Below are 24436 nucleotides of genomic sequence, written 5' to 3'. Positions count from 1 at the left end.
GTGCGATTCTGGGCTTTCTGCTGTGTGTTTCAAAGTGTGTTGCACCCAGAGTCTATTTTTGGAATCCCCCACCGTTGTGCGCCAGCTCCACAGCGCCAGCGCGAAAGCGTTTTCGCCAAACCATTTTCATGAGAATGGATTCCTCACGCTTTTTCCTGCTGTTTTTGCTCGGCTTTCTCTAGTCTGGAGAGCACTGTCGCCACTTAGTGGGTCGGTAAAATAGGTTATACACATTCAATAGCTCCCATATTTGTATAGGAGATGTAAAAGGGTTTGATCCACGTCCCACCGTCAATTTTTTTTTTTTTTTTTTTTGACGAGTTAACTCGTCGACGGCAGTCAACAGTTTTTTTTTTTTTGACGAGTTAACTCGTCGATGGCAGTGAACGTGTTAACTAATATGAAATAAAAAGGCAGACTTTTCTTGAATCACAGGCAGGCTATATGCTCTTTAGTTAACACATTGAGTGCCAAGGACGTCTGTGCACGTCCTAAAAAAAAGTAACGGGGAGTGCCAAGGACGTCTGTGGACGTCCTAAAATCATAATTCATATTATTCCATAATTCTGCTGTTTAAGGTCGTACCCAGCCAGTGAGCATGAATCCCTTCAAGGGATCACACGGCGCCACCTTAAACATCGTCACGGAAGCTGCGCCACCCACCTCAGATCCTTTACTTTGTGCAGGAGAAAGCAGGGAAAGACGTGATCAAAGAGGAAACCGATGCATGCTTCAGCCAGAGCCGTATATATTGCTCTGTCTGCAGCGGAGAGTGGGCTCGGCTGCATCCGCGCTCACAACTGAGCTCTTATGCTTCTATCTATCTCCACACGATTTCCTGCCAGAAAGCCAGCATCCGAAGCCGAACGGCCAAGCCTTTTCGTTCAGTCGCGTTTGCCAGCGCGCATCATTTCCTTGATGCGCGCTGGGATCCGTCCGGGGCAAAAACGGAGTCGAGAAAACAAACTCTGTGCGTGTGGGAGGAGCCCGCAGCTCAGAGGTGGAGAGGGGGGGGGGGGGGGGGGGAGAGGGGGGGGGGGGGGGGGGCACGCAGGCTGCACAGAAACCACACCACGCCACCACATCAGAAAACACCAGCCAGAGTCAGTGAATGTGCTCGAAATTAGAGTGCAAAAGGTATTCATAAAAGTGACTATATCTTGGAAAGTAAAAAAAAACGACAGAAAACCCTTGAAAGTGCACTTTTTTTCAGAGGCTGTCATTTCATAATGGAACTGTCTAGAAACAAAATTTCTTCTTTGGAAGAAGCAGGAGTGTTCAATGTTTCATTAAAGTCCAGCCCCGTCAATATAGCCATAATAGAAAAAATTCTATAGCTGTTTTCAACTGAATGGAAGTGAATCTGGCACAGGCTGCAGACAATTTTACTGAAGCGCTGTGGCACTCAATGTGTTAAACTGGTCATAACTTTTAATTAAACTGGGGCCATGCTAATCCAGTTTCAATCATCTGAATTGAACTAAAATTAAATATGAAATGAAAAGGCAGACTTCTCTTGAATTACAGGCAGAGCATATGCTTCAGCTTGTTAAACAAGTAAAACTGGTCAGGCTAATCCAGTTTCAATAATCTGAATTTAACTCAAATGAAATATGAAAAAAAAAAAAAAAAAAAAAAAAAAATTGGGCCAATGTCCGCGACCCAATCAAAGCGGCCCCGCGACCCACCAGTTGATAAACGCTGCCCTAATACACTATGTTGAACGGTAAGAGTTAATATAGCTTTCTTTGAGCTTGGATGTTGCTTGTTGTGTCTAGATTTGACAGATGTTGTTTTTTCAATTTACCGTTTTGTGAATTCCATTCTGGTAGTAAAAGAAAAAGAAAAAGCATGTTTTTTTCCCCTTTCTTTTCCTGTGTCTGAGTTTGTCTTGTTCGTATATTGTTCTATAAAAAATAGAAAAAAAAAAATAATAATCATTAACACGTTCACTGCCAATGGCGAGTTGACTCGTCAAAAAAAATCCAACGGTTGACTGCCATTGACGAGTCAAGTCGTCAAAAAAAAAAAAAAAAAAAAATTGACGGTGGGACGTCATTTTTATTCTCCTATAAAAATATGGGAGCCACCGAACGTGTACAACCCATTCCACCGACCCACTAAGTGGCGACAGTGCTCTCCAGACTAGAAAAAGCCGAGGCAAAACTGCAGGGGAACGCGCGAGGAAACCATTCTCCTACTATAAAATGGATTGGTGAAAACGCTTTCGCTTTCGCGCTGAGAGCTGGCGGTGGGGGATTGCAAATTTGCATAATAGATTATGGGTGCAACACACTTTGAAACACCGGCAGAAAGCCCACAATCGCACGCAGCTTCATTCCAGCTGAGCTCAACCGAAAACCCAGAAACGAACGAGCCTCATTCTCATACTGTAGGCGAAAACGCTTTCACGCTGGTGCACAACGGTGGCGCACAACGGTGGGGGGTTCCAAAAATAGACTGGGTGCAAAACACACTTTGAAACACGCAGCATAAAGCCTAGAATCGCACAAAGCTTCATCAAAGCTCTCAACCGAAAACCCAAGAAACGAGCAAGCCCCATCCAGACTCGCCGACGAGGGGGCCGCCAGGGAGGGAAGCTGCTCACTGCAGACAGGCAGCAGAAACTCGCTTGTGACAAACGCTGCTGAAAGCCACCAGAGACACGCCCACGGAGGGAGGAGTTTGAAGGAGAGGGGGTGCGGGTGCTGATATGGAGGAAATTACTGTTCAGAACTATATTGTTTAGATGTCTGATGTGTTACTGATGCCAAAAATAAATGGTTAAAGTGACTGTTTGATTGAATTTCACAAAACTGCGATTATCTCAGCTTTCTGTCTCAGACGCTGAAACCATGCTGTACTCAACGGCTAATATCTACATAACTACTAACTCTACAAACTAACTCTTTTAGACAGAGAAAGCACACATTCTATTAGTACTTTTTAGATATTTTGTGTTCACAAAGTCCAAGCAGAAAATAATCCTCGGCTCTTGTAAGATGAGCCAGAATCCTCAAAAAAAACCTTTGGCAGAAGCTACCTACAGTAAAAAAAAAAACGGCTGGCAGTGAATGTGTTAAAAAAAAGAAAATAATATTAATATTAATATTGTTTTTTTAACTGTTCGAAATAAAAAAATTCTAATCAAGACAATTAATTTGTATTTAATCATCAGATTCAATATGAATTAAATTTTCGGATTTAAAACGCGCAAATACAAAAAACTAGCACGCAGTGAACCTCTAAATGTGCTGAAGAAAAGGGTTGGCAGGAAATGAGTTCAGAGAGACAACTAGAGACATGACAAGAGTATTACAGGATGTTATCGGTCAGAAAATATCTTTGCTGGAATGCGACTGACCTGCTGCTTCGCTCGACTCCTGAGAACCTCTGAGCTCCAACCACTGACGATGGAAAACTACAACTACTGTCTGCACCAACTGACAGAGACATACAGACAGGCAGAGAGAGAGAGAAGGTATTTTATACTGTTGGGTTAGTGTTACTTTATACAGTACAGAGAGAGCATGGGGGAATGTGTGTGTGAGACTGTGTGTGTGTGTGTGCCCCTTTCAGAGTGAGGTCGAGGCAGGGTAATCCATCAAGGCTAGCTGCTAGCCATTAGCTGACAGGAGTCTCAAGACACACCCACACACTAGGGCTGCATGATAAATCATATTTTCCTCGTCATCGCGATATAAACATGCACAATAAACACATCGCAAAGACTGCCTGAAATGCAATGAATAACAAAAAATATTTTATTACACGTGCCATGCATTCACGCTCAGCATGCGATGGTTTTGTCTTGTGTTGTAAATCCAGCGCACACTATTCCCTTGCAGCGGTGCACTCCACCCCCCCGCCAAAACCCAAACACGCTGTGTCGTTTCAGCTTGAGTCGTAACAGACAGCCATGCTTGTGGGCATAGGCTACTCAGGATTTGGAGTCTATGTTAGCAGTATTAAAGGGGAATTTCTGCATTTTTCAACCTGGACCCTATTTTCATATCTGTTTATGTATAACTACTGTAAGTCATGTTAGCAGACATTTTTTAAATTGGTGCAGTATTGAGTTTGACCTAGATCGCTTCACCCACCTGCCCCTCCTGCCTTGGCAGCCTGCACTTACGTCTACTAATTAGGCTTGCTTTTGCAATGGACACAGGCTCAGATTGTTATTGTAAAAGAGAGAGAGAAAATAGACACTTGTATTTACCATGCATCAGCATGTTCACCCTGTCTCTCCCTGCTGTCCGTCACATTGGTAGAGATAGAAGCTCCCATTGCCCCCGCTCTTCAGTTTGTAATAACGTTAGTCCGGCACAAATAAATACGGGCGGCCATTGAATTCAAATGCATCGCCCATATTCTCGAAATCACATTATTCAGCCAGAACTTACAAAATCATTCAGCTACGCTATCTGTTACCCCAAACATACATGGTAGCTGCCAGTCCCAGCTTTCCGCCCCACAGCTGACTTCCAAACAATGCAACTGTCTGAGACTTGGATCAAGCAGAAGGTAAATTATATCTCTATATAATAATGTCATGATGGAATCATCTGATCCCGTCAGTGGTAAAAACAAGCTTGTTTAGTGCAGTAGGGGCATGCGGGAAAAGCGGCTGCCAAGTGAAGCAATATTGGTCAATACTGCATCAATTTCAAAGATTTCTGTTCACATGACTTAGTTATACGTAAACAGATATGAAAATACTGAAATTCTCCTTGAAAGCAGAAAGACATATGAACTGTAGCCAACATGCATACTTCAATATTTGTTTATTTATCGCAAGTCATATCGTCATTGCAATATTGTACAACAATAACAATGTTGTGAACAGAGTTGGGGTCCGTTACTCAAAAAAGTAATATATTACACATTACTTTCAAAAAAAGTAATGCCTTACTTTACTTGATTACTCCCTGGAGAAAGTAATTTGTTACACTACTCGTTACATTACTTTTGCGTTACTCTGTAACATCGCCTGAGATGCATTGTCACATAATTTGCCAGTTAACAATACAACATTAATCCTTACATATATGCCCATATATTAGCACAAATCTCTATCGTAATAAGGTAGGTTGCAAAACTTTTCCTGTCTGATGGTGGCTGTCCGTTCCCTGCCATCTGTATTTTGCTCAGTATGTTTCTGAAAAATGGATATTTCATTCTACTGTTGAAAGTGGCAACATTTCCTCTACCATGTAGGAGGAGGCAACACGCCTGTCCATCTCTGATTTTGATGTTACCTGGTGAAAAGAAAGCTTTTGCTGCTTGCTTGCGGTCGAGGCAGGCGACTCAGCTTGGGTCTGCAACCAGCTTTGTGTTAGCATGTTTCCACTGCAGATGCTTTGAGAGGTTTATGTCGTACGCTACCGTAGCTAGCTGCTTCTGTCCAGGGCGTTTGCAGTTTCACATTCTTGTCCTTCCGCTTCCGCGCAACAAAAACTTGTTGTAGAAGACGGCGCTTTTTGGCAGATTGCTGGCAGACTATTATGGAACATATCGCACTGCGCCCACTTCCCTAGAACACGTTGTATTTACAAGGGGTATTTACAGACCCCATCGCTGTATGTGGGTTTCTCTCATGGTTTATGTTTACATTTAATTTAATTTAATTTTGTCCAATATTCAGATATTCCAGAATTGCATGTTGTGTTAAAATACATATTATTTATATCTAACACTCTTTAGCCTGATTTAATTGTAAAACAGAGTGTAAAAAGTTATGCAAAGCCTTCTGGGAAATTTAACCCGTGGAAGAGGAAAGTGGGCGGAGTTCCCAGCATGCCCTGCTGTGTTTTTGTGTCAATTGTTTGATTTATTGTTCTATATGCATGATGTTAGTTATCTGATAAGCTATGTGTCGACTAATAGTGCTGTTCTGCATGCTAATACAAAGTTGAAATATTGGCACCATGATTGATTCTGCTGTGCAGTTAAATGACCTGTCTGATGGGACACAGGATCTGCTATTAAAACGGAGATCTTTTCTCTCTATACCTATTTTGCTAGTACGCATGTAACGAGGTAAGCGTTTGATTAGTAACTGTAATGTGATTACTGCACTTAGGTACAGTAGTGCCTTACACTACTCGTTACCGACAAAAGTAATGTGATTACAGTAACGCGTTACTTTGTAACGCGTTACTTTGTAACGCGTTACCCCCAACTCTGGTTGTGAACAATGTTATAGCACATGGCAGATTTTCCTCATATGGTGCAGACCTACCACACACACTTTTCACTGAGGGAAATGTTACACCGCACGGTCAAATACTGTGTTTAGCTTCATTGTTATGTATCTCTCCCGGTCCAGTTGACCCGGGTCCTATCTGAACTGTCATGAGCAGGGATTAACCACGTGTTGACCTGGGTCCTATCTGAACTGTCATGACCAGGGATTAACCACGTGTTGACCTGGGTCCTATCTGAACTGTCATGACCAGGGATTAACCACGTGTTGACCTGGGTCCTATCTGAACTGTCATGACCAGGGATTAACCACGTGTTGACCCCGGGTCCTATCTGAACTGTCATGACCAGGGATTAACCACGTGTTGACCCCGGGTCCTATCTGAACTGTCATGACCAGGGATTAACCACGTGTTGACCCCGGGTCCTATCTGAACTGTCATGACCAGGGATTAACCACGTGTTGACCTGGGTCCTATCTGAACTGTCATGACCAGGGATTAACCACGTGTTGACCTGGGTCCTATCTGAACTGTCATGACCAGGGATTAACCACGTGTTGACCCCGGGTCCTATCTGAACTGTCATGACCAGGGATTAACCACGTGTTGACCCCGGGTCCTATCTGAACTGTCATGACCAGGGATTAACCACGTGTTGACCCCGGGTCCTATCTGAACTGTCATGACCAGGGATTAACCACGTGTTGACCCCGGGTCCTATCTGAACTGTCATGACCAGGGATTAACCACGTGTTGACCTGGGTCCTATCTGAACTGTCATGACCAGGGATTAACCACGTGTTGACCCCGGGTCCTATCTGAACTGTCATGACCAGGGATTAACCACGTGTTGACCCCGGGTCCTATCTGAACTGTCATGACCAGGGATTAACCACGTGTTGACCCCGGGTCCTATCTGAACTGTCATGACCAGGGATTAACCACGTGTTGACCCCGGGTCCTATCTGAACTGTCATGACCAGGGATTAACCACGTGTTGACCCCGGGTCCTATCTGAACTGTCATGACCAGGGATTAACCACGTGTTGACCTGGGTCCTATCTGAACTGTCATGACCAGGGATTAACCACGTGTTGACCTGGGTCCTATCTGAACTGTCATGACCAGGGATTAACCACGTGTTTGAATTGATGAAAGAAGGGTTGAACATGGGTCAAGTAACACTGGCACGACCCTGGTCATTGGTCTGAAAGTGACATTAGAGAGTGTGTGAGTGTATGTTACAGTGTGTGTGTGTGTGTGTTACCTCAGTGTAGCACTGGCAGTTGCTCTGGACAGCAGCAGACCAGGTGTCTACTTTCTGAGTCAGCAGTCTGCTCAACAAACGGACCACCTGACGACAACAATAGCAACATCATCATCATCATCATCATCATCAGAGACAACGACGACATCAACAACAGACCTTACTCACACGGCGGCCATGTTCAACTCCATCCAGAAGACTTGAGTATCCATAGAAACAGCATTACAAAACAAGAACAGATAAACCTCCTGAGTTTCATGGCATGCATCCATGATTCCAAATGGCCACTATGTTAATAAGGTCAATATCAACGATAATGGAAAAACCAACAATATAAACAATAACGTTAACAAAATCAAATTCAAAACATCAACAGGAACGAGCATCACATTGACAATGAGATGATCCTGTGACAATGAGATGATCCTGACTGTCAACAACGCAGCCTGCTGGGAGTGAGGCATGTTGGGAAATGTTGATGCGTTCAAGACAACTTGGAAAAAAATGAGCTCCGACTTTAAAAATGAATTGAATGGTTTTCAAACTCGGAATTACATGTCGGAAATTCGGGTATCATTTCAGAGCTCTCTGGGGTGTACCACGAAGCAAGATTAGTGGCTTAGTGAGGTAACTTCAGGTTTAACCCTAGGTTTGCCGTACCATGACGCTAGTTAACTTCTTACCGAGATAGATCACCATAGCAACTTATGCTCTACGGCTAACCAGTTCAGAGGATAAGATCAAAACCCATGAAAGACCCACCTGCTTACCAATCAGCTCTCTGGAAACAGCGAGTCGCCATTCATATGGTCCCCATATGAAAAATACATTGCATTCAAAAGGGGAAAAAAGAAAAAGAAAAATGGCTCTTGTTGAATTAATCGAGGACAGCCTTGCACTTGTTGCAGGCTACATTTATATTAAGCCCTACTTACCACTTTGGAATATGTTTTTATATATACATTTTTGTGCTCTCAAGTAGGCTAGATACGTTGTTTGACCCCGCCGATCGATTGGAGCTGAATGGTGAGTGGAGAAATATCACTAAACCGGCATAAAAAGGTTACATAAACATCTCCAAAGCGTACAGTGCCGTGTGCAGAACGGAGCTGAGGCTGACGTTGGGTTGGACATGGTCATACATGCCAGAATAGCCTACTACTATGTAAGCAATTTAATATGGGATTGCCTGCACACAGATAATTCATATCTAGGCTACTCCTGCATTTTGCAGCTGCAACTGTGTTGCTTTTGGCCTGTATGATGTGATTGAACTTCATATTATTTCCAGCATAGTCCTTGTATGAAATATGGAGATATGCGACTGCCAATATGCTGCCATATGTGACCACAAAATAGGCTATTTTTTATAAATGAAATCTATGCCCACACGTACCGTGTCGATTCAGTTCAGCAGCCTTTTTTTATTTTATTATCATTATTTTTTTATTGATAGCCTATTAGCCTATAGGAATTATTCCATCAGTGCGACCAAACATATCATGAGATCATTATTATTCATTGAGCCTAAATGGTCTAAAAACGCCTACGGAAATAGACATGCAGGTTATATTGAGTTTATTGAGAGGGTGAATTGAGCTGCTGTAGATAGCCTACATGGAGGCAGAAACCGCTCTTCAAAGAAATTACTGATGTGAATAAAAGCGGTAACTTTAGACAGTCATTCGGGAACAGACTAATAATATCCAACGCGGATTTTGATTCTGACATACATAGTAGGTAAAGGTTCACGATTTGCGCTTTGAATGAATGAGGAAATAGGCGTGTCTGGCGCTGTAGAAGCTGGAGCAGTCCATACTGCATTGTGATTGGCTAGTTGCGGGCACAAGCTCCTGTGCACGGGCATCTTCATGTGCACACGCTCTCAACTTGATTAGAAAAACCTGGGTCCACTTAACGAGTGGCAAACTACATTCGTACTACGAATGTAGTTTGCCACGTAAGTGATACTACGTAAGTGATACTACGAATTTCGTAGTATCACTTAACTAGAATCGAGCTTCTTCGCAATTATCTGGTTTAGCCAAACCAGATCAAGGGACAGATCCTGGATCTTCTTATACAACATTCGTGGTACAGCCCTCTGGTTTGTCCGACTTGACAACATCGTTAATGGAGAATAAAATTATGATAAACGTGTTTGTTGATGTTGAAACGCGTACGTTGTGGTTGCAACAGGAATAAAAAACCCTCAAAAGGACTTCTTTGAGTGCTGGCTCCTTCTCTACTGCTTTAAGAAACTCTTGTGCCGTGCACCTAAGACTTTAATTATCCGGTGAGTGTGCGGGCTGATAGCTCCCCAGCTATATCTGCTTTGAAGTGTAAGTATGCAATATGTTTTGTACTTTTCATATTTTATTCTGATTATAGTAATATGTGGAATTTAACAGCTATTTTACAAATTAAATTAACTAGCCAGTTTGCATCATGCCCGAGCATCATGTCATGACATGATGCAGGTGAGCTTAAAGTGTAACTAACCCCCAAAACACTTTTCTTCAGCTTTTAACCAATATATAGGACTTTTGGGGTGGTGTGTGAAGATTTCTGGTCAGAATTTCCACATTTGAGACCAAACTGTTACCATTGTACCATTTGTATCATTTTCAGCCGCATAAGTGCCCTCTATGGGTTACGGAGGAATACGGTAGTTGTACGGTTGGGAGAAAAAGCAGTGCCGAATGAAACTGCTGTTTTGCGGAAAAGTAAAGCGCTGAAAATTGTCAAAATAGAGTGTGCATGTACACAGATATCGATTTGTTTAGGTGGGCGTTTTTTTAGGTGGCTAAATTACGTTTTAGTTGTTGACCCCACGTACTTACAGAGAAAAAGCTGGTTTGGCTGCTGCTCTGAGTGCCGGGTCTCGTTACACAATGCGCCCAGCCTCCAGAACACTGTACCTAATTAAGTTAGTGTATCGAACTAGCTGATAGGACCCCACTTCAAACAAACCGAACTATCCCTTTAAGGACCCCTAATTTAGTTCACATTGGGGCAATGGATCCCCATATGATGAGATTTGGTCTCTCAGATGCAAATCTGTTTTTTTTTTTTTTTTAATGTAACCTAGATATGATTTTGTCCAGAATTCCATATATATTAGGTTGAGAGATAACAGAGAATCCTGGAATCCTCTCAAGGACCACTGGTGGTCCCCGGACCCCACATTGAGAACCACTTAACCACTTCGATTGTGCAGAGAGAGAGAGAAGAGAAGAGGAGGGAGAATGTTGTGTTTGTACTGCGGGCCGCAGAGCGGAGTAGCTGCAGCTACTCCGCTCTGGTCTCGCGCTAAGCGAGAGGAAAAAGCAGAGGGTGATTTTTTACAGGGCGCACTGCACCTTTTGACAAGAATCACGAAAAATGATAAACGAAAGTGAAAAAAAGACTTCATAGCGTTCTAGAGGACAAGTTGGTGAACAATTTAACGTGTTTACCTCAATGCAGAAATCTTCCATTGTGATTACATTAGAGCGTGTTCAGAGCGGGGGGTTTGTCCTGCCTCGTATTGTGCTCTGCTGTGGCCTGACTAACGATAACCTCGTGTCACCAGGCTCTTTTAACGATAGTTACATGGGAGTCAATGGCAGTTAAGTAGTTCACCACTGAATGACCAAATTGATATAACTTTCAACCATTTTGAGCAACACTGTTTCCATACAGGCCACCAGCGTTGGCTAGTTGTTGATATTTATAAAGATTTTGTAGCTCTCATATAACGTTTTTCTTGATGCGGTGGGCAAACTGTCATGGCATCATTTTCCGGTAAAACATTTCCGAAGTTTCCTGTCTGAGCACAACCAAAGATTATAGTGAGACAAGAGGAGACGAACTTTGCCTTCATTTCTTGATTTTTCCAATAGGTTTTTTCAAATCAAGCAGCATGCCGTTTTGTCACATATCTGGGGGGGTAAGCCCCCTTTAAATAAGCCTAGGTTGTCAAACTTCCAATGAAGCCGAAAGCCTGAAGGTGGTGATATAATAAAGGTTTTTACATTAAAGACCATAAGTAAAACTTTCACGAAACTTGGTCCACATTATACAGGTGACCATCCTCAAGGTAAGTCTGGACAGTTTTTGAGCTATTTTGAAAGTTGTGTGTATGCGTGTGTAACAGGTTAATCTGGTTCGCTTATGAATTTAACCAAAACACCACCATTTCTTCGTTTTGTGTGTGAATCTTTTACTCGAGTGCTCTGTTGTTGTTGCGTGTGAACGCACCCCCATGGTGATGTCGCTTTGTGCACATGCGTGCAGCTCCAGATACACAGTCGGATGGGAAATGGCAACGAGATGAGCTGTGTCATGGAAGCCTCCACCTGAAACGTTGATTATTTATTGCTTATTGTTGAATTTGTATCACAGTTTTATGGAAACAGCTTTTTGTTTTATTTGTAACACAGTAAAGGAACCTGAGACCCAGTACTGGGTCATTAAAACATAGTTAGAAAAAAGAGACAAATATAAGCCACATTTTTAAAAGAAAAAGCAAAAGAAATTGGCATTACTTTATATACCAATATGAAACTATAGGAAACAGGTGAGGTTTAAAAATGTGGCTTATATTTGTCTTTTTTCTAACTATGAATTAAGAAAATGAATAATTCTTAATGAATTAAGAATTGGTGGTTGTTTTCTCATGTTTCTCAAATTATGATGGGTAGGTTTTTTATTGTTGTAGACCTGAATTAACTTTTATTTGTGCATTGTTAATTGGAGCTTACACTGACTGACATGTTTCTCCTCCTTTTAACTCCAGGTGTAAACCCCGCCGTCCTGCACATAGTTGTCCCTCCCATCACTCCCTATCCCTCTCCCATCCCTAGAATAAAATTTTACTTTGTTGATGGCGTTTATGGGGGTTTTATTATTATTGTGATTAACCTATTATTATTTACATATCACTGTAAATTTGTCTTTATTGAAAATGTATTCTGATTCCTGTAGAATATAACTCGTAAATGAATTATCATTTCTGTCAATTAAGCTTGTTCTCACCTCCCTCCCCCTCTCCAGCCTGGACTGGATTGGCTCTGATTAGAGGGAGGTAATAAATATGAAAAGATTGCTCATTGTTCTGCAACTCTGATGAAGACGCATGGCGTCGAAACGTTAGTCTTTCAATAAAAAAAGTTTTTCAAAAGGATCTGTGTGCTCCAGTGGCCTACTTTGGACCTAAACTGTTTTCTTTCAACAATATTATTATTATTTTAATTCGGATGGGTCAATTACATATCGAACATCCCGCCCCCTCCCGCACATTCGAAGTTACATTCGAATTTCAATTAAAAAGTGACAGCTCTAGTGTGTTTACCTGCAGGTCCAGCAGTATCCACTGTGTGTGTGTTGCGTGGCTGTCCGGTCTGGTTCTGATGTAGTGGAACAACCTGAGGAACACACAGGAGTCTGCACACACACACACACGCACGCGCACGCGCGCACACACACACACACACACACACACACACACACACACACACACACACACACACACACACACACACACACACACACACACACACACACCTCAGTAGGGGTGGGACAAAATATGGAATACGGTGATACTTCCTATTGTGATACGTTATCGATACACTAGTGCCAAATATCAATATTTTAACACATTCAGTGCCAGCCATGTTTTCATTCCTGTAGGTAAGTTGTGCCAGGGGTGTTTTTGACGATTCTGGCTCATTTTAGAACAGCCGAGGATTCTTTTCTGTTAAGAATTCATGAACATCAATCATCTAAAAATAACTAATAGAATGTGTGCTTTCTCTGTCTAAAATAGTTAGTTTGCAGAGTTAGTAGTTATGTAGATATTAGCCATTGAGTACAGCATGGTTTCAGCGTCTGGAAATTTATTCAGAGATAAATGGCTTTTTGTGAAACAGTCACTTTAACCATTCATTTTTGGCATCAGTAAGACCGTCAGACATTCTAAACAATAGTTTTGAACAGTAATTTCCTCCATAACAACAGGAAACACCCCTCTCATTCAAACTCCTCCCTCCGTGTGTCTTCTCCTCCTTCCTCCTGGCTTTACAGCGGGCGTGTCAGAAGCGCGTTGCTGCTGCCTGCCTGCCTGTCTGCCTGTCGGGCAAGACGAGTCTGAAATGGATTACTGTAAAATCGCGTCGCCATTTCCTTGAATGGCTTGCTCCCGCGGTGTGTGTGTGTGTGTGTGTGTGTGTGTGTGTGTGTGTGTGTGTGTGTGTGTGTGTGTTCGCGCGTTGATCCGCGGCTCTGGGGGGAAGGGATCTCTGTCCGTTCTGTGTGTGTGTGTCCGGGCTTCTGACTGTAAAATCGCCAAGCCATTTCCGCGGGAGGCGGCTGCTTTTGGGTCCCGTGGCTGTGGCTTCTCTCGGTCTCTGTCGCCACTTAGTGGTCGGTAAAATAGATTACACACATGCTCTTGCTCCAAATAGTTATCTCGAAGATGTAAAAGGGGTTGATTGATGTCCCACCGTCAAAAAAAAAAAATGTTTATGTAAGACGAGTTAGCTCGTCCTTGGCACTTAAGCGCTGGATTATGTAAGACGAGTTAGGTCGTCTATGGCACTTAATGAGTTAAATAAACGAACACAACATTTTTTGAGATTCGCCATCTTCCTGATAGTAAGACGGGAAGATAGATGGCCTTCTCTTCTCTGTGCGTGCAATAGAAAGTAGTGACTAGTGATGCGTCCATCCTGCTAGTTAGCTTAGCACAATGACTGGTAGTCTGCGGAACGGCTAGCCTAACTCCATTAAGTCACCAAATACACATTCCAACAGTGCCAAAACGCTCTTATTATATGTACATGTTGTGACTAGTGCATTCACCACGTTATTAAATAATAAGTAAAATTACGAGACTAATTACAGTAGTTTTCGAAGCAAATACTAACGACTAATTACTAACCACTGTTAGGAACTACTTTCCTGACAAAACTGGAGAGTTCCGGCTATGTATTTTGCCTGAAGCTCCTCTCTGTCCCTGACTGCAGTAGACAGAATCTCGCCTGCAGTGGGCAGAGTCTGGTCTGGGGGGAGGGGGCGGTCTGTCGGGGGTGTGGGGTCAGACTCACCTTGCTGGGAGCAGAGCTGCTGACTCAGCGCACTGTGCTCGCCTACAGACCACAGCACAGACACACAGTCTGCTACTGACTGACAGCTGCTGTCTGCTGAGAGAGAGTGAGACAGCACCGGGCTGTGCAACACACGCTGCAGCCTGCACAGAGAGACAGACAGACAGTGAGCATCCCATTCGTACACATACACGCATGCACACACACATCTCTCCAAAAATAGCACCGCGTGCCGTGCGCACACACACACACACACACACACACACACACACACACACAAACACACACACACACACACACACATTCTTCACTTTACTTTATTGCATTTAGCAGACGCTTTTATCTAAAGCGACTTACAAGATTTACAAATTACAATTTATGAACATATCAGATAAAAACAAATGAAAGAGAGAAACATAGGTTACCGTCAAATGTAAACATTAAAATAAGTTAAAAAGCAACAAATGTAACAGTAAGAAGTAACAGTAACAGTAGCAATTATGGAGGACCCAGGTGTAGTCCAAAGAGGTGGGTTTTCAGCCTCCGGTGAAAAATAGGAAGAGTTTCAGCCAGCACGACCGAAGGGGAAAGCTCATTCCACCATTGTGGATCCAGAGAGGAGAACAGGCGTGAACGGGACAGACGACTACCAGGCGTCAGGAGTGGTGGAGGGGCGAGGCGAGCGGTGGAGGTGGAGGAGCGGTGGGTTTGGAAGGTGACGAGGGATTGTAAATAAAGGGGGGCTGACCGGTGGACTGCCCTGAAGGCCAAAACCAAGGTCTTGAACTTGATACGTGCGAGGACGGGGAGCCAGTGAAGTTGACGGAAAAGAGGGGTGACATGGGAGAATTTTAGGAGGTTGAAGACCAGACGGGCAGCAGAGTTTTGAATGAGTTGGAGGGGCTGGATGGCAGAGGCAGGTAACCCCGCCAGGAGGACATTACAATAGTCCAGGCGGGAGAGGACAAGAGCCTGGACCAGGAGTTGTGTTGCCTCAGTGGTGAGGAACTTACGGATTTTTCTGATGTTGTATAATGACAATCTGCAGGAGAGGGCGATAGCTGTAATTGAGGGTGAGTACACCAAGGTTTTTAACAGATTGAGAAGGAAGAACTGTGGTATTGCCGATGGTGATGGAGAGGTCAGTGAGGGGGCAGTTTTTACGAGGGATAAAAAGTAATTCTGTTTTGCTGAGGTTCAGTCTGAGATGATGGTCTGTCATCAACTGTGTAACTTACTCATCAACTGTAGGCAGGGATAATTCCTCCTGGCCCTCCTGTTGCATCGGATCGCTTATTTTGCTTTCATTTCAGCCTTTCCCCTTTTTATTGCTGTGACACCGTAACGTCAAATGGTAAATGGACTGTATTTCTAGAGTGCACTACCCAAAGCGCTTTTACATGAATACCTCACATTCACACACCGAGGCGTCTGCAGCCATGCAAGGCGCTAACTGCTTGTCTAGAGCAGTTAGGGGTTCAGTGTCTTGCTCAAGGACACTTCAACACCCTACTGGGAGGAGCCAGCCTCAAATCGGGAACCTTACAATTCCCAGGCAACAGCTCTACCCCCTGAGCTAATGTCGCCCCTATCATAATATTCATGTAGGGGAGTTAAGGATTCGTTGGGATATACAGTAGGTTATTTAGTAGGCTATAAATGCACAGGGATACTATAACGTTGTTTTTCGCAATGGAACGCACAAGTTCAGGCTAGACAGACTGCAGTAACAGCGTTTTTTTTTCTTCCCCCGATTGCTTTGATTCCACTGCTGTATTTAATTATTATGCATATTTCCGATAGTCCAACTTCAATCTGGAGCTGTTTTCCCCTCAATCCTCTTGTCATTTCTTTTAAATGAATGAGCTGAGGTACATGTCTTCCCGTGGGTTACCCTTTTAAACAGACGTCGATTCGGGGTTGATACTACCTCCAGTGGTGGAACTGATAATGTGGTAATGATGCCGCAATGATCACGGCTTTCACAGGCTGTGTAAAAGGGGCTACATAGACAGACAGCGAGACAGACAGAGAGAGAGAGGAAATTGTAATAATCAATTTTTACTCATACTTAATTTCCCAATACAGAAATTTTGTTCAATCCAATGTCAATTTGACTCAAATGTTTTACTTGTCATTATACACAGTCTATGTACAGTATGTAGTGAGTAATTGATTAAATCTTTCTCTATAAGGTCTGTACTAGGGTTGGCACGATGGACGATGGCATCGACCATCGTGATGTGCCGACCCCCCATCGACCTCTGAGGATTCTACATCGGATCATCGTGTTTAATTATCTGTTCGAATTAAAATTGTGCAGTTTTAACAAAAAAGGCCAAGTCCACTTACCGTGACACGTGTTGCTCCATAGATACAGCAGCTGTAGCCTCAACGCGAGACTCATCAGTCATTTCTCCTCAACTCTCTCATTAGGTTCAAAAGCCCACGCGAATCTAACGTTATATCAGCCAGTAATTCAGTCCGTTTTCTGCCAGCTAGTTAAATTCAATAAACACATGTTGGTGAGGATCTGTAACGTTAACGTTATTTGTTTTGCGCCGTTCAAATTGCTGGTAGTGACAGCCCCACTGCTTCAGTCGCCTGGCTTTGTGCTGTTAGCACAGAGGCTACTAGTAGCCTATCCAAGCCCGCTGGTCTCATGTAGAGCTCAGCTGTCCTGTTAATGTGAACGCATTCTAGCGGCGTAGGCAAATGGCATTACACCACCGCAGCGACTTAATAAATAATTAATTATTCCCCCCACCCCCGTCAATGACAATGCCATCGTCCATCACGTTGGTTCACTGTGGAACCATCACGATGGCTATTTGATTGACATTGCACAACTCTAGTCTGTGCTCTTCTACTTTTGGACCGAAGAGTACAGATCCAGCATCTCAGGGCAAAACATCATATTGTCGCATTTACGCTTCAAAGATCATCAAAGTGGTGTTCATTTGTGAAGATTATCTTGCTGAAGACAAAGTTCTCAGTTTCATAAACTTTTGTTAACACAGACCTTAATTGCAGGCCTCTAACCAAAATCCTCACACAAAAACCCCATTGCCTTTGAGAGGAGGGAACCAGTCGATGTGAACTTCCAGGGTGGCCTACAAAAATACATCATCGCTGCGGTACTCTACAGCAGGGGTCAGCAACCTTTTTTATAAGAAGTGCCATTTTCAAATTTGCTTGTCAAATCATTGTGCCACATCCAGATTAATGACTCACACATCGGAATTTAAATCTCCAACAGATCTGTAATGTCATTCCATCCAAAATCAGGACATCGAAATGAGCATTATACAAGATACACAGCACGGTCCTTCTGTGTCTTCAGCACTGGCATTTTTTATCTGCTTTCTGCTCCCATGGAAGGCAACTAATCAGAGGCAGAGTAGTGGATCACTACCATAAATATCCTAAATAACAGGCTGTGCAACTGCAAATGGCTGTGAAGTAGGTAATTTGGCACTTCAACATTTCTACAAAAAAATGTAATTTGCTACTGTGTACTGCCATGCCATGCCTTTGCGTGCCAGAGATGGCACCCATGCCCTAGGTTGCTGAACCTTGCTCTACAGTAGAAACAGAATATTAATTAGCCTGACAACACATTCCGACACCGGTGTGTGTGTGCTCCTGCCTGTGTGTGTGTGTGTGTGGCGTCCTCTCCAGCAGCACACACAGAGTTGTCATGGCATTGTGGAGCAGCTTGCACGACCTCGCCTCACAGAGCCTCAACACGGACCGCAGCAAGGCATGCTGGGAAGGCACGCATCGCAGCAAGGCATTCTGGGAAGGGAGGCCAGACCGCTCCGTCTTAGACTAGAGGAGAGGAAGGAGAGGGACAGTCAAACTCAATATCACGCCCTCTTCCGGGTTAGGCATGAGAACCAAAGGATTTCATCCACCATTCTTTTCTTATACAAAATTTTAATCAAGAGAGACCATAGAACATTTCACTCGGACCAAAACCTATTTTACTCAGTGTATCACCTGTTTATTGTTGTGTTATATACAATTACACTGTATGTATTGTTATTTTGTCACATATTGTCGAATTATTGAATTGAGACAGAGAGAGACACACAGAGACAAAAGTCGCTTTCACACCGGCCTTGAAAGCAGTAAAATACACGGAAAATGTGATCCGCGTCTCCGATGTGAAAGTTGTGAAAGCAGGTTGGTGGATAATTGGGTTACGCCTTTCGTTCCGCCAGCGGACCTAGTCACAGCGCCAGATTACCCTCCAACCTGCCTCCACCTGAAAGTGTAGGAGCGGCAACACGGAACAGAGGTCTGAATGGGCACTGTGGCGAGTCGGTCTGAGGATATTCCCTCTGAAAACCAGCTCCAGAACTGCAATCTGTCTAGCTAGCCAGTTGTGCATTCCCTTACAAAAACTACTAACGTTATAGTAGTCATGTGCATTTATAGCCTATACTATTCCCCCGACGAACATTATGCAGACTGCAGCTGTTTGATATGCGGGCGTCATCTTTCAGAACGGATGCTAATTAGGCTAATTCATGGGTATAATTTGCTTTACAAAAAACTGGAACCAAAAGATAAGAATTAGCCTTGTACCGAATACATGATGGTGCATCTGTGATCCATGAAGTCGATCAGATGCATATTGAAAGCCTTGTTACCATGCTGCATGTGGAGAACACTTTCGTGTTTTATCACTTTGATGTTCTTAACGACCGCAGCTGCACGTTGGCTGGCGTACATCGGCGATGTTTGGTTGTTGAATGAATTCGTTCATCATACAGTAGCCTAAGCTACACTAACCTATGAAAATGTTAATTTAGGCTAGGAGGAGCTGGGTGGAAATTCCTCCCCTCGCCTCATTTCAATCCGGGAGAGGTGGGTGTCACCTGAAAGCACACCCCAGGATGGGAATGTGGCGGTGCTGCTTGGCTCTGTGTGAAAGCAATTTCTGTGGCGAGGCTGCCAGCTTTGCGGGCCTTCTGAACTGCAATATTGCCTGATCTGAGTGTGAAAGTGGCTAGAGAGACAGACAGAGACAGACACAGAGAGAGAGGCATGCTGGGAAGGGAGGTCAGACCGCTCCTTCTTAGACTAGAGGAGAGGAAGGTGATAGCTGCTGATTTTTTAAGGTTACAAATTATGTCCTTAATTTCTGTAACATTGGGAGGACCAAAGTGAGTTAAAACATGGTAGTGCAAGGAACTCCCATCAGTAATTTAATACAAAGAAAGTATTAAATTCACAAGACATTTCTAAGCTGTCAGTACACCCACTGTCCCCTTTAAATTCAGAGGGGAGAGCAGTATAGGACTTTCCCTTATTAAGGAGTTGATTGATGGTATTCCATGTTGACTTAATGTTGGAAGATGATTCTTTAAATTTGTCATAGTATTTCCTTACGAATCAGATGGGAAAATGTATTCTTGTACTTTTTGTAATTTGCAGAATTATGTGACAATACTAATGTCACATAATGTCACTGCAAAGGCTTCCATCAATGGGGTCCCTAGATTTTTGTGATGTCAAAGTAGGGTCACGAACCAAAAAAGGTTGGAAACCCCTGGAGTAGCAGGAAAAATACCTGAGGACAGAGAGTAATTGATAAGGGGAATGAGAAAGGGACATAATGTCAGTGGAGATGGTTTGGAGAAGAGAGGAAGGGATAGGATCAATGGGGGCCGGCGGTGGCTCGGTTAGACCTGACAAGTTTAAGGACTTCTTCAGGGGAGAGTGGAGAGAAGGAAGCAAGGCCAGCAGGGACAGGGGTCAGAGAAGCAGGTTTGGGATCAGGAGTACTGTTGTTAGTGCCTGGAGGATGAAAGGAAGAGCTGATTCATTCACCTTCTTAGCAAAGAAGATTACAAAATCATCGGAGGGGGGAGGGGAGGGAGAAGGTGGAAAACAGTTTACTGGGGTTGGAGGCAGAGGACTGGATTTCAGAAATGAAGAAGGAAGTCTGCTGTTGAGACAGCAGAGGTGAAGTTGGAGAGGATAAGGTGGTACACAGAGATCTTCAGGGTGCTGTGATTTTCTCCATTTCCTCTGAGTTGCATGAACCTCTGTTCGTGTATTATATTTATTACAACAGAAAATATCACGATATTCACAAACTATCGCAACGGCATTTGATAATCCTCGAATAATGGCTGTCTGGCCTGTGGAGCTGAATGGAGGAGAGGAAGGGAAATAAAATTAAACAGAGTTGACCAAAGCAGTCAGTTGCTGTCAGTACCTGGTCATCTGTGAGGTGCTCCTCCTCTGACAGCACCGCCTCCACCACCTGCGAGCAGGGAGAGCTCATTAGCACTGCTATCTGCATATGAACACCCACATTATTAAGACAAAATCATGTCTGTGCATCAGCACTGACAGCAAGATACTGTGATACTCTGATGAAGACGCATGGCGTCGAAACGTTAGTCTTTCAATACAAAAGTTTTATAAAAGGATCCGTGTGCTCCAGTGGCCTACTTTGGTTTTTGGACCTAAAGTGTTTTCTTTCAAGTTTATACTTGCCCATTCTCTGGGAGCACCGGACCAGCCTGCTGGGCTGTCTTGGGTGGAAGCACGCCTAACCTCATCCCTGCAAGCAAGATACTGTATTTGTCTTTTTTCTTAAGAGTATTTTTTGCTTTTGTTGGAAAATCTCGCTTTTCCTTGTAATTGTTTTAATCAATTTATTGTTAAGTGCGTTACCGTTAACAGTTGAGCCATTTTCGGTGGAGTTAATCGCATATAAACACAACTGAAACCACCATGCTGAAACATATCAGGGGTGTCATTAACACATTGAGTGCCACAGCACTTCAGTAAAATTGTCTGGAGCCTGTGCCAGATTCACTTCCATTCAGTTGAAAACAGATATAGAATTTTTTCTATTATGGCTATATTAACGGGGCTGGACTTTCATGAAACATTGAACACTCCTGCTTCTTCCAAAGAAGAAATTTTGTTTCTAGACAGTTCCATTATGAAATTACAGCCTCTCAAAAAAGTGCACTTTCAAGGGTTTTCTGTCGGTTTTTTTTACTTTCCAAGATATAGTCCCTTTTATGAATACCTTTTGCACTCTAATTTCGAGCACATTCACTGACTCTGGCTGGTGTTTTCTGATGTGGTGGCGTGTGGTGTGGTTTCTGTGCAGCCACACACCCCTCTCCCCCCCCCCCTCCCCTCTCCACCTCTGAGCTGCGGGCTCCTCCCACACGCACAGAGTTTGCTTTCTCGACTCCGTTTTTGCCCCGGACAGATCCCAGCGCCCATCAAGGAAATGATGCGCGCTGGCAAACGCGACTGAACGAAAAGGCTTGGCCCGTTCGGCTTCGGATGCTGGCTTTCTAGGAAATCGTGTGGAGATAGATAGAAGCATAAGAGCTCAGTTGTGAGCGCGGATGCAGCCGAGCCCACTCTCGCTGTAGACAGAGCAATATATACGGCTCTGGCAGAAAGCATGCATCGGTTTCCACTTTCATCACGGCTTTCTCCGCTGTCTCCTGTACAAAGTAAAGGATCTGAGGTGGGTGGAGCAGCTCCTGTGACGATGTTTAAGGTGGCGCCGTGTGATCCCTTGAAGGGATTCATGCTCACTGGCTAGGTACGACCTTAAACAGCAGAATTATGGAATAATATGAATTATGATTTTAGGACGTCCACAGACGTCCTTGGCACTCCTCGTTACTTTTTTTTAGGACGTCCACAGACGTCCTTGGCACTCAATGTGTTAAGTGTGGCCCGGTGCCACAAGGGGGCGCCAGGGGGCTTTGCACCCTCAGTTAAATGTTCTGCCCCCTCACTTTAAATTTGATCAGTTTAAGTTAATGTAGGCTACCCCCTATAAACATAGCTCGGTTGTTTCAGAATTGGCAGGGAAGCGCTATTTGCTATGCTTTGGTTGTCACAAGGTGTATTTATTAACTCATTGAGTGCCAGCCACTTTTGGAGAACGGACGCTCCCAGTGCCAGAGTTTCAGAGCGTTTTCAGTGATTTCTCGAGGCCCACAGAATATTGTGTGATATTACTATGTAAACACCGAACACGCAAAAAGAACAAGGAGACTCTATTGTATCATCAGCAAAAAAAAGTTTATTGATACCATTTTCCGTTCTTTAGTTATCAGCCGGAGAAGATAGGTCAAAAACAGCAAAAACATGCATTTCTATCTAGAAGCTGAGTTATTCCGCCTTTTGTGAAATGCAGCATTTCAAGCACATTCACTGACTCTAGCTAATATTTTCTGATGTAGTGACCTGGTGTAGTTCTGTGGAGCCTGCGTGCCCCACCCCCCTCTCCCCCCCTGAGCTGCAAACTCCTCCCCACACCCACCCAGTCTATTTTCGGAGCCTCCGTTTTTGCGGGCGGTGCGGCTCACAGCGGCTCACAGCGCGACAGCGCTGCGACAGCTCGACAAGAAAATGCCAAACGGGACTGCAGGTAAAGGTTTGGCCCTTCGGGGTCGGGTGCTGCCTTTCTGGTGGGTAATCGTGTGGAGAAACTATATGCAGACAGACAGACAGAGGCAGAGGAGCAGTTGTGTGCGCGGATTGATTGCTGTTGGCAGGCACCGTCAAGCAGCAGCCAGAGCAATCTACATGGCTCTGGGCTGCAGCATGAGCGGTTTCGCTTTGATCACGGCTTTTTCAGGCTGTATTCCTGACATTTCTGTAATCTGGAGAGCACTGTCGCCACCTAAGGGTTCTGTAAAATAGGTTAGACACATTCAATAGCTCCCATATTGTAAGAGGCGATGTAAGAGGCTTAGATCGACATCCCCCCGTCAAAAAACGCAATTGACGAACATGTTCGTCCTTGGCACTCTACGTCACTATTTGAAATGCCGAACATGTTCGTCCATGGCACTCAATGAGTTAAATGTGAACCTCACTGCATGTTGTAGTGATCATGACGTGATTAAAAAACACAAGCACACGCACACGCACACACAGACACAGACAGAGCATGCCGAGAGCTGGGCGCCAACTTTCATTTTCAGCTCAACCAAAAAGCACAGGACAGGATGGACATCAGAACGTGGCTTAAAAAGAAAAAAAAACACAGAGACATCCGAGGCCGATGGCAGCGGCCCCAGTAGCAGTAGCATTGTCACAGCCGAACACGCGCTGCGCCTGCCAACAGCAGCAGCACCAGCGGCCGGGCCAAGCTAGGCCAGAAGGCCACCACAACTCCCCGACCCCGGAGCTCCGACTGCGGCTACTGCCTTACAAAACATTTCCGGGAACAGGACTGGAAGGATCATTTGCTCAGGAAGTTCAACAACAAAACCAAGAGGGGGCTGCAACTCTACTGAGGAACAGTAAAGGTGATTTAACAGGTTTATTTTTCTGTTGCTTTGCATGTCACACAGACATGCAGACAGAAATGGGATGGAGAGATAAACAGATGAGTTTCATGCCATAGGGCCGTGCGGCGCTGTCCGTCGTGCTGAAATGGCACGGAGGAAAGATTAGAAGTCAAGATAAGATACACACATCACTTTGGTTCAGCCTGCTTTGCGTGGGTGTGAATTGAACTTTCGTCCCTAATTACTATGCCTGCCATTTTCTTCTCTATTCTTTCTTCTCTATTCTCAATCCACAGACCACAGAGAAGTAAATGTTACAGTGGCAATCGTCGTCAATGGGGGAGAGAGAGAAATAAGCTGCACCCAAGCACACAGCATGCCATGAGGAGAAAGACGGAGACAACGCATCTGATCACTTTATTTCTTTAATTTAATGAACCTGGCTATTATTTTGTTGATTTTTCCAGCAATTGTTTATTCTATGACTTTTCATAGACATATATGTTCAGAGTGCTCCAGACAGGTCCCGCATTTCACCTTATGCAAAGCTCAGCTCTATTAATGCCTTAATCT

The 24436-nt window shown here is 44.0% G+C and overlaps 1 protein-coding gene across 1 annotated transcript in view; it reads right to left on the bottom strand.

Annotated features, from left to right (window-relative positions):
* atrip (ATR interacting protein) overlaps positions 1-24436 on the bottom strand; it is a 117339-nt gene that overhangs the window by 6831 nt on the left and 86072 nt on the right. Inside the window, exons 11-16 of the mRNA XM_083661634.1 lie at positions 20797-20844; positions 18234-18395; positions 14565-14775; positions 12812-12903; positions 7477-7563; positions 3365-3443 (exon numbers count right to left, since the gene is read on the bottom strand). Of these exons, the coding sequence (XP_083517760.1) occupies positions 3365-3443; positions 7477-7563; positions 12812-12903; positions 14565-14775; positions 18234-18395; positions 20797-20844 (679 nt within the window). The remainder of the gene's footprint in view (positions 1-3364; positions 3444-7476; positions 7564-12811; positions 12904-14564; positions 14776-18233; positions 18396-20796; positions 20845-24436) is intronic.

The sequence above is a fragment of the Poromitra crassiceps genome (genome assembly GCF_964638095.1).
Source record: "Poromitra crassiceps genome assembly, chromosome: 27".
NCBI classification, from domain to species: Eukaryota; Metazoa; Chordata; class Actinopteri; order Beryciformes; family Melamphaidae; genus Poromitra; species Poromitra crassiceps.
Note: the sequence above shows the minus strand (reverse complement) of the source record. Positions and strands in the feature narration are given on the sequence as shown.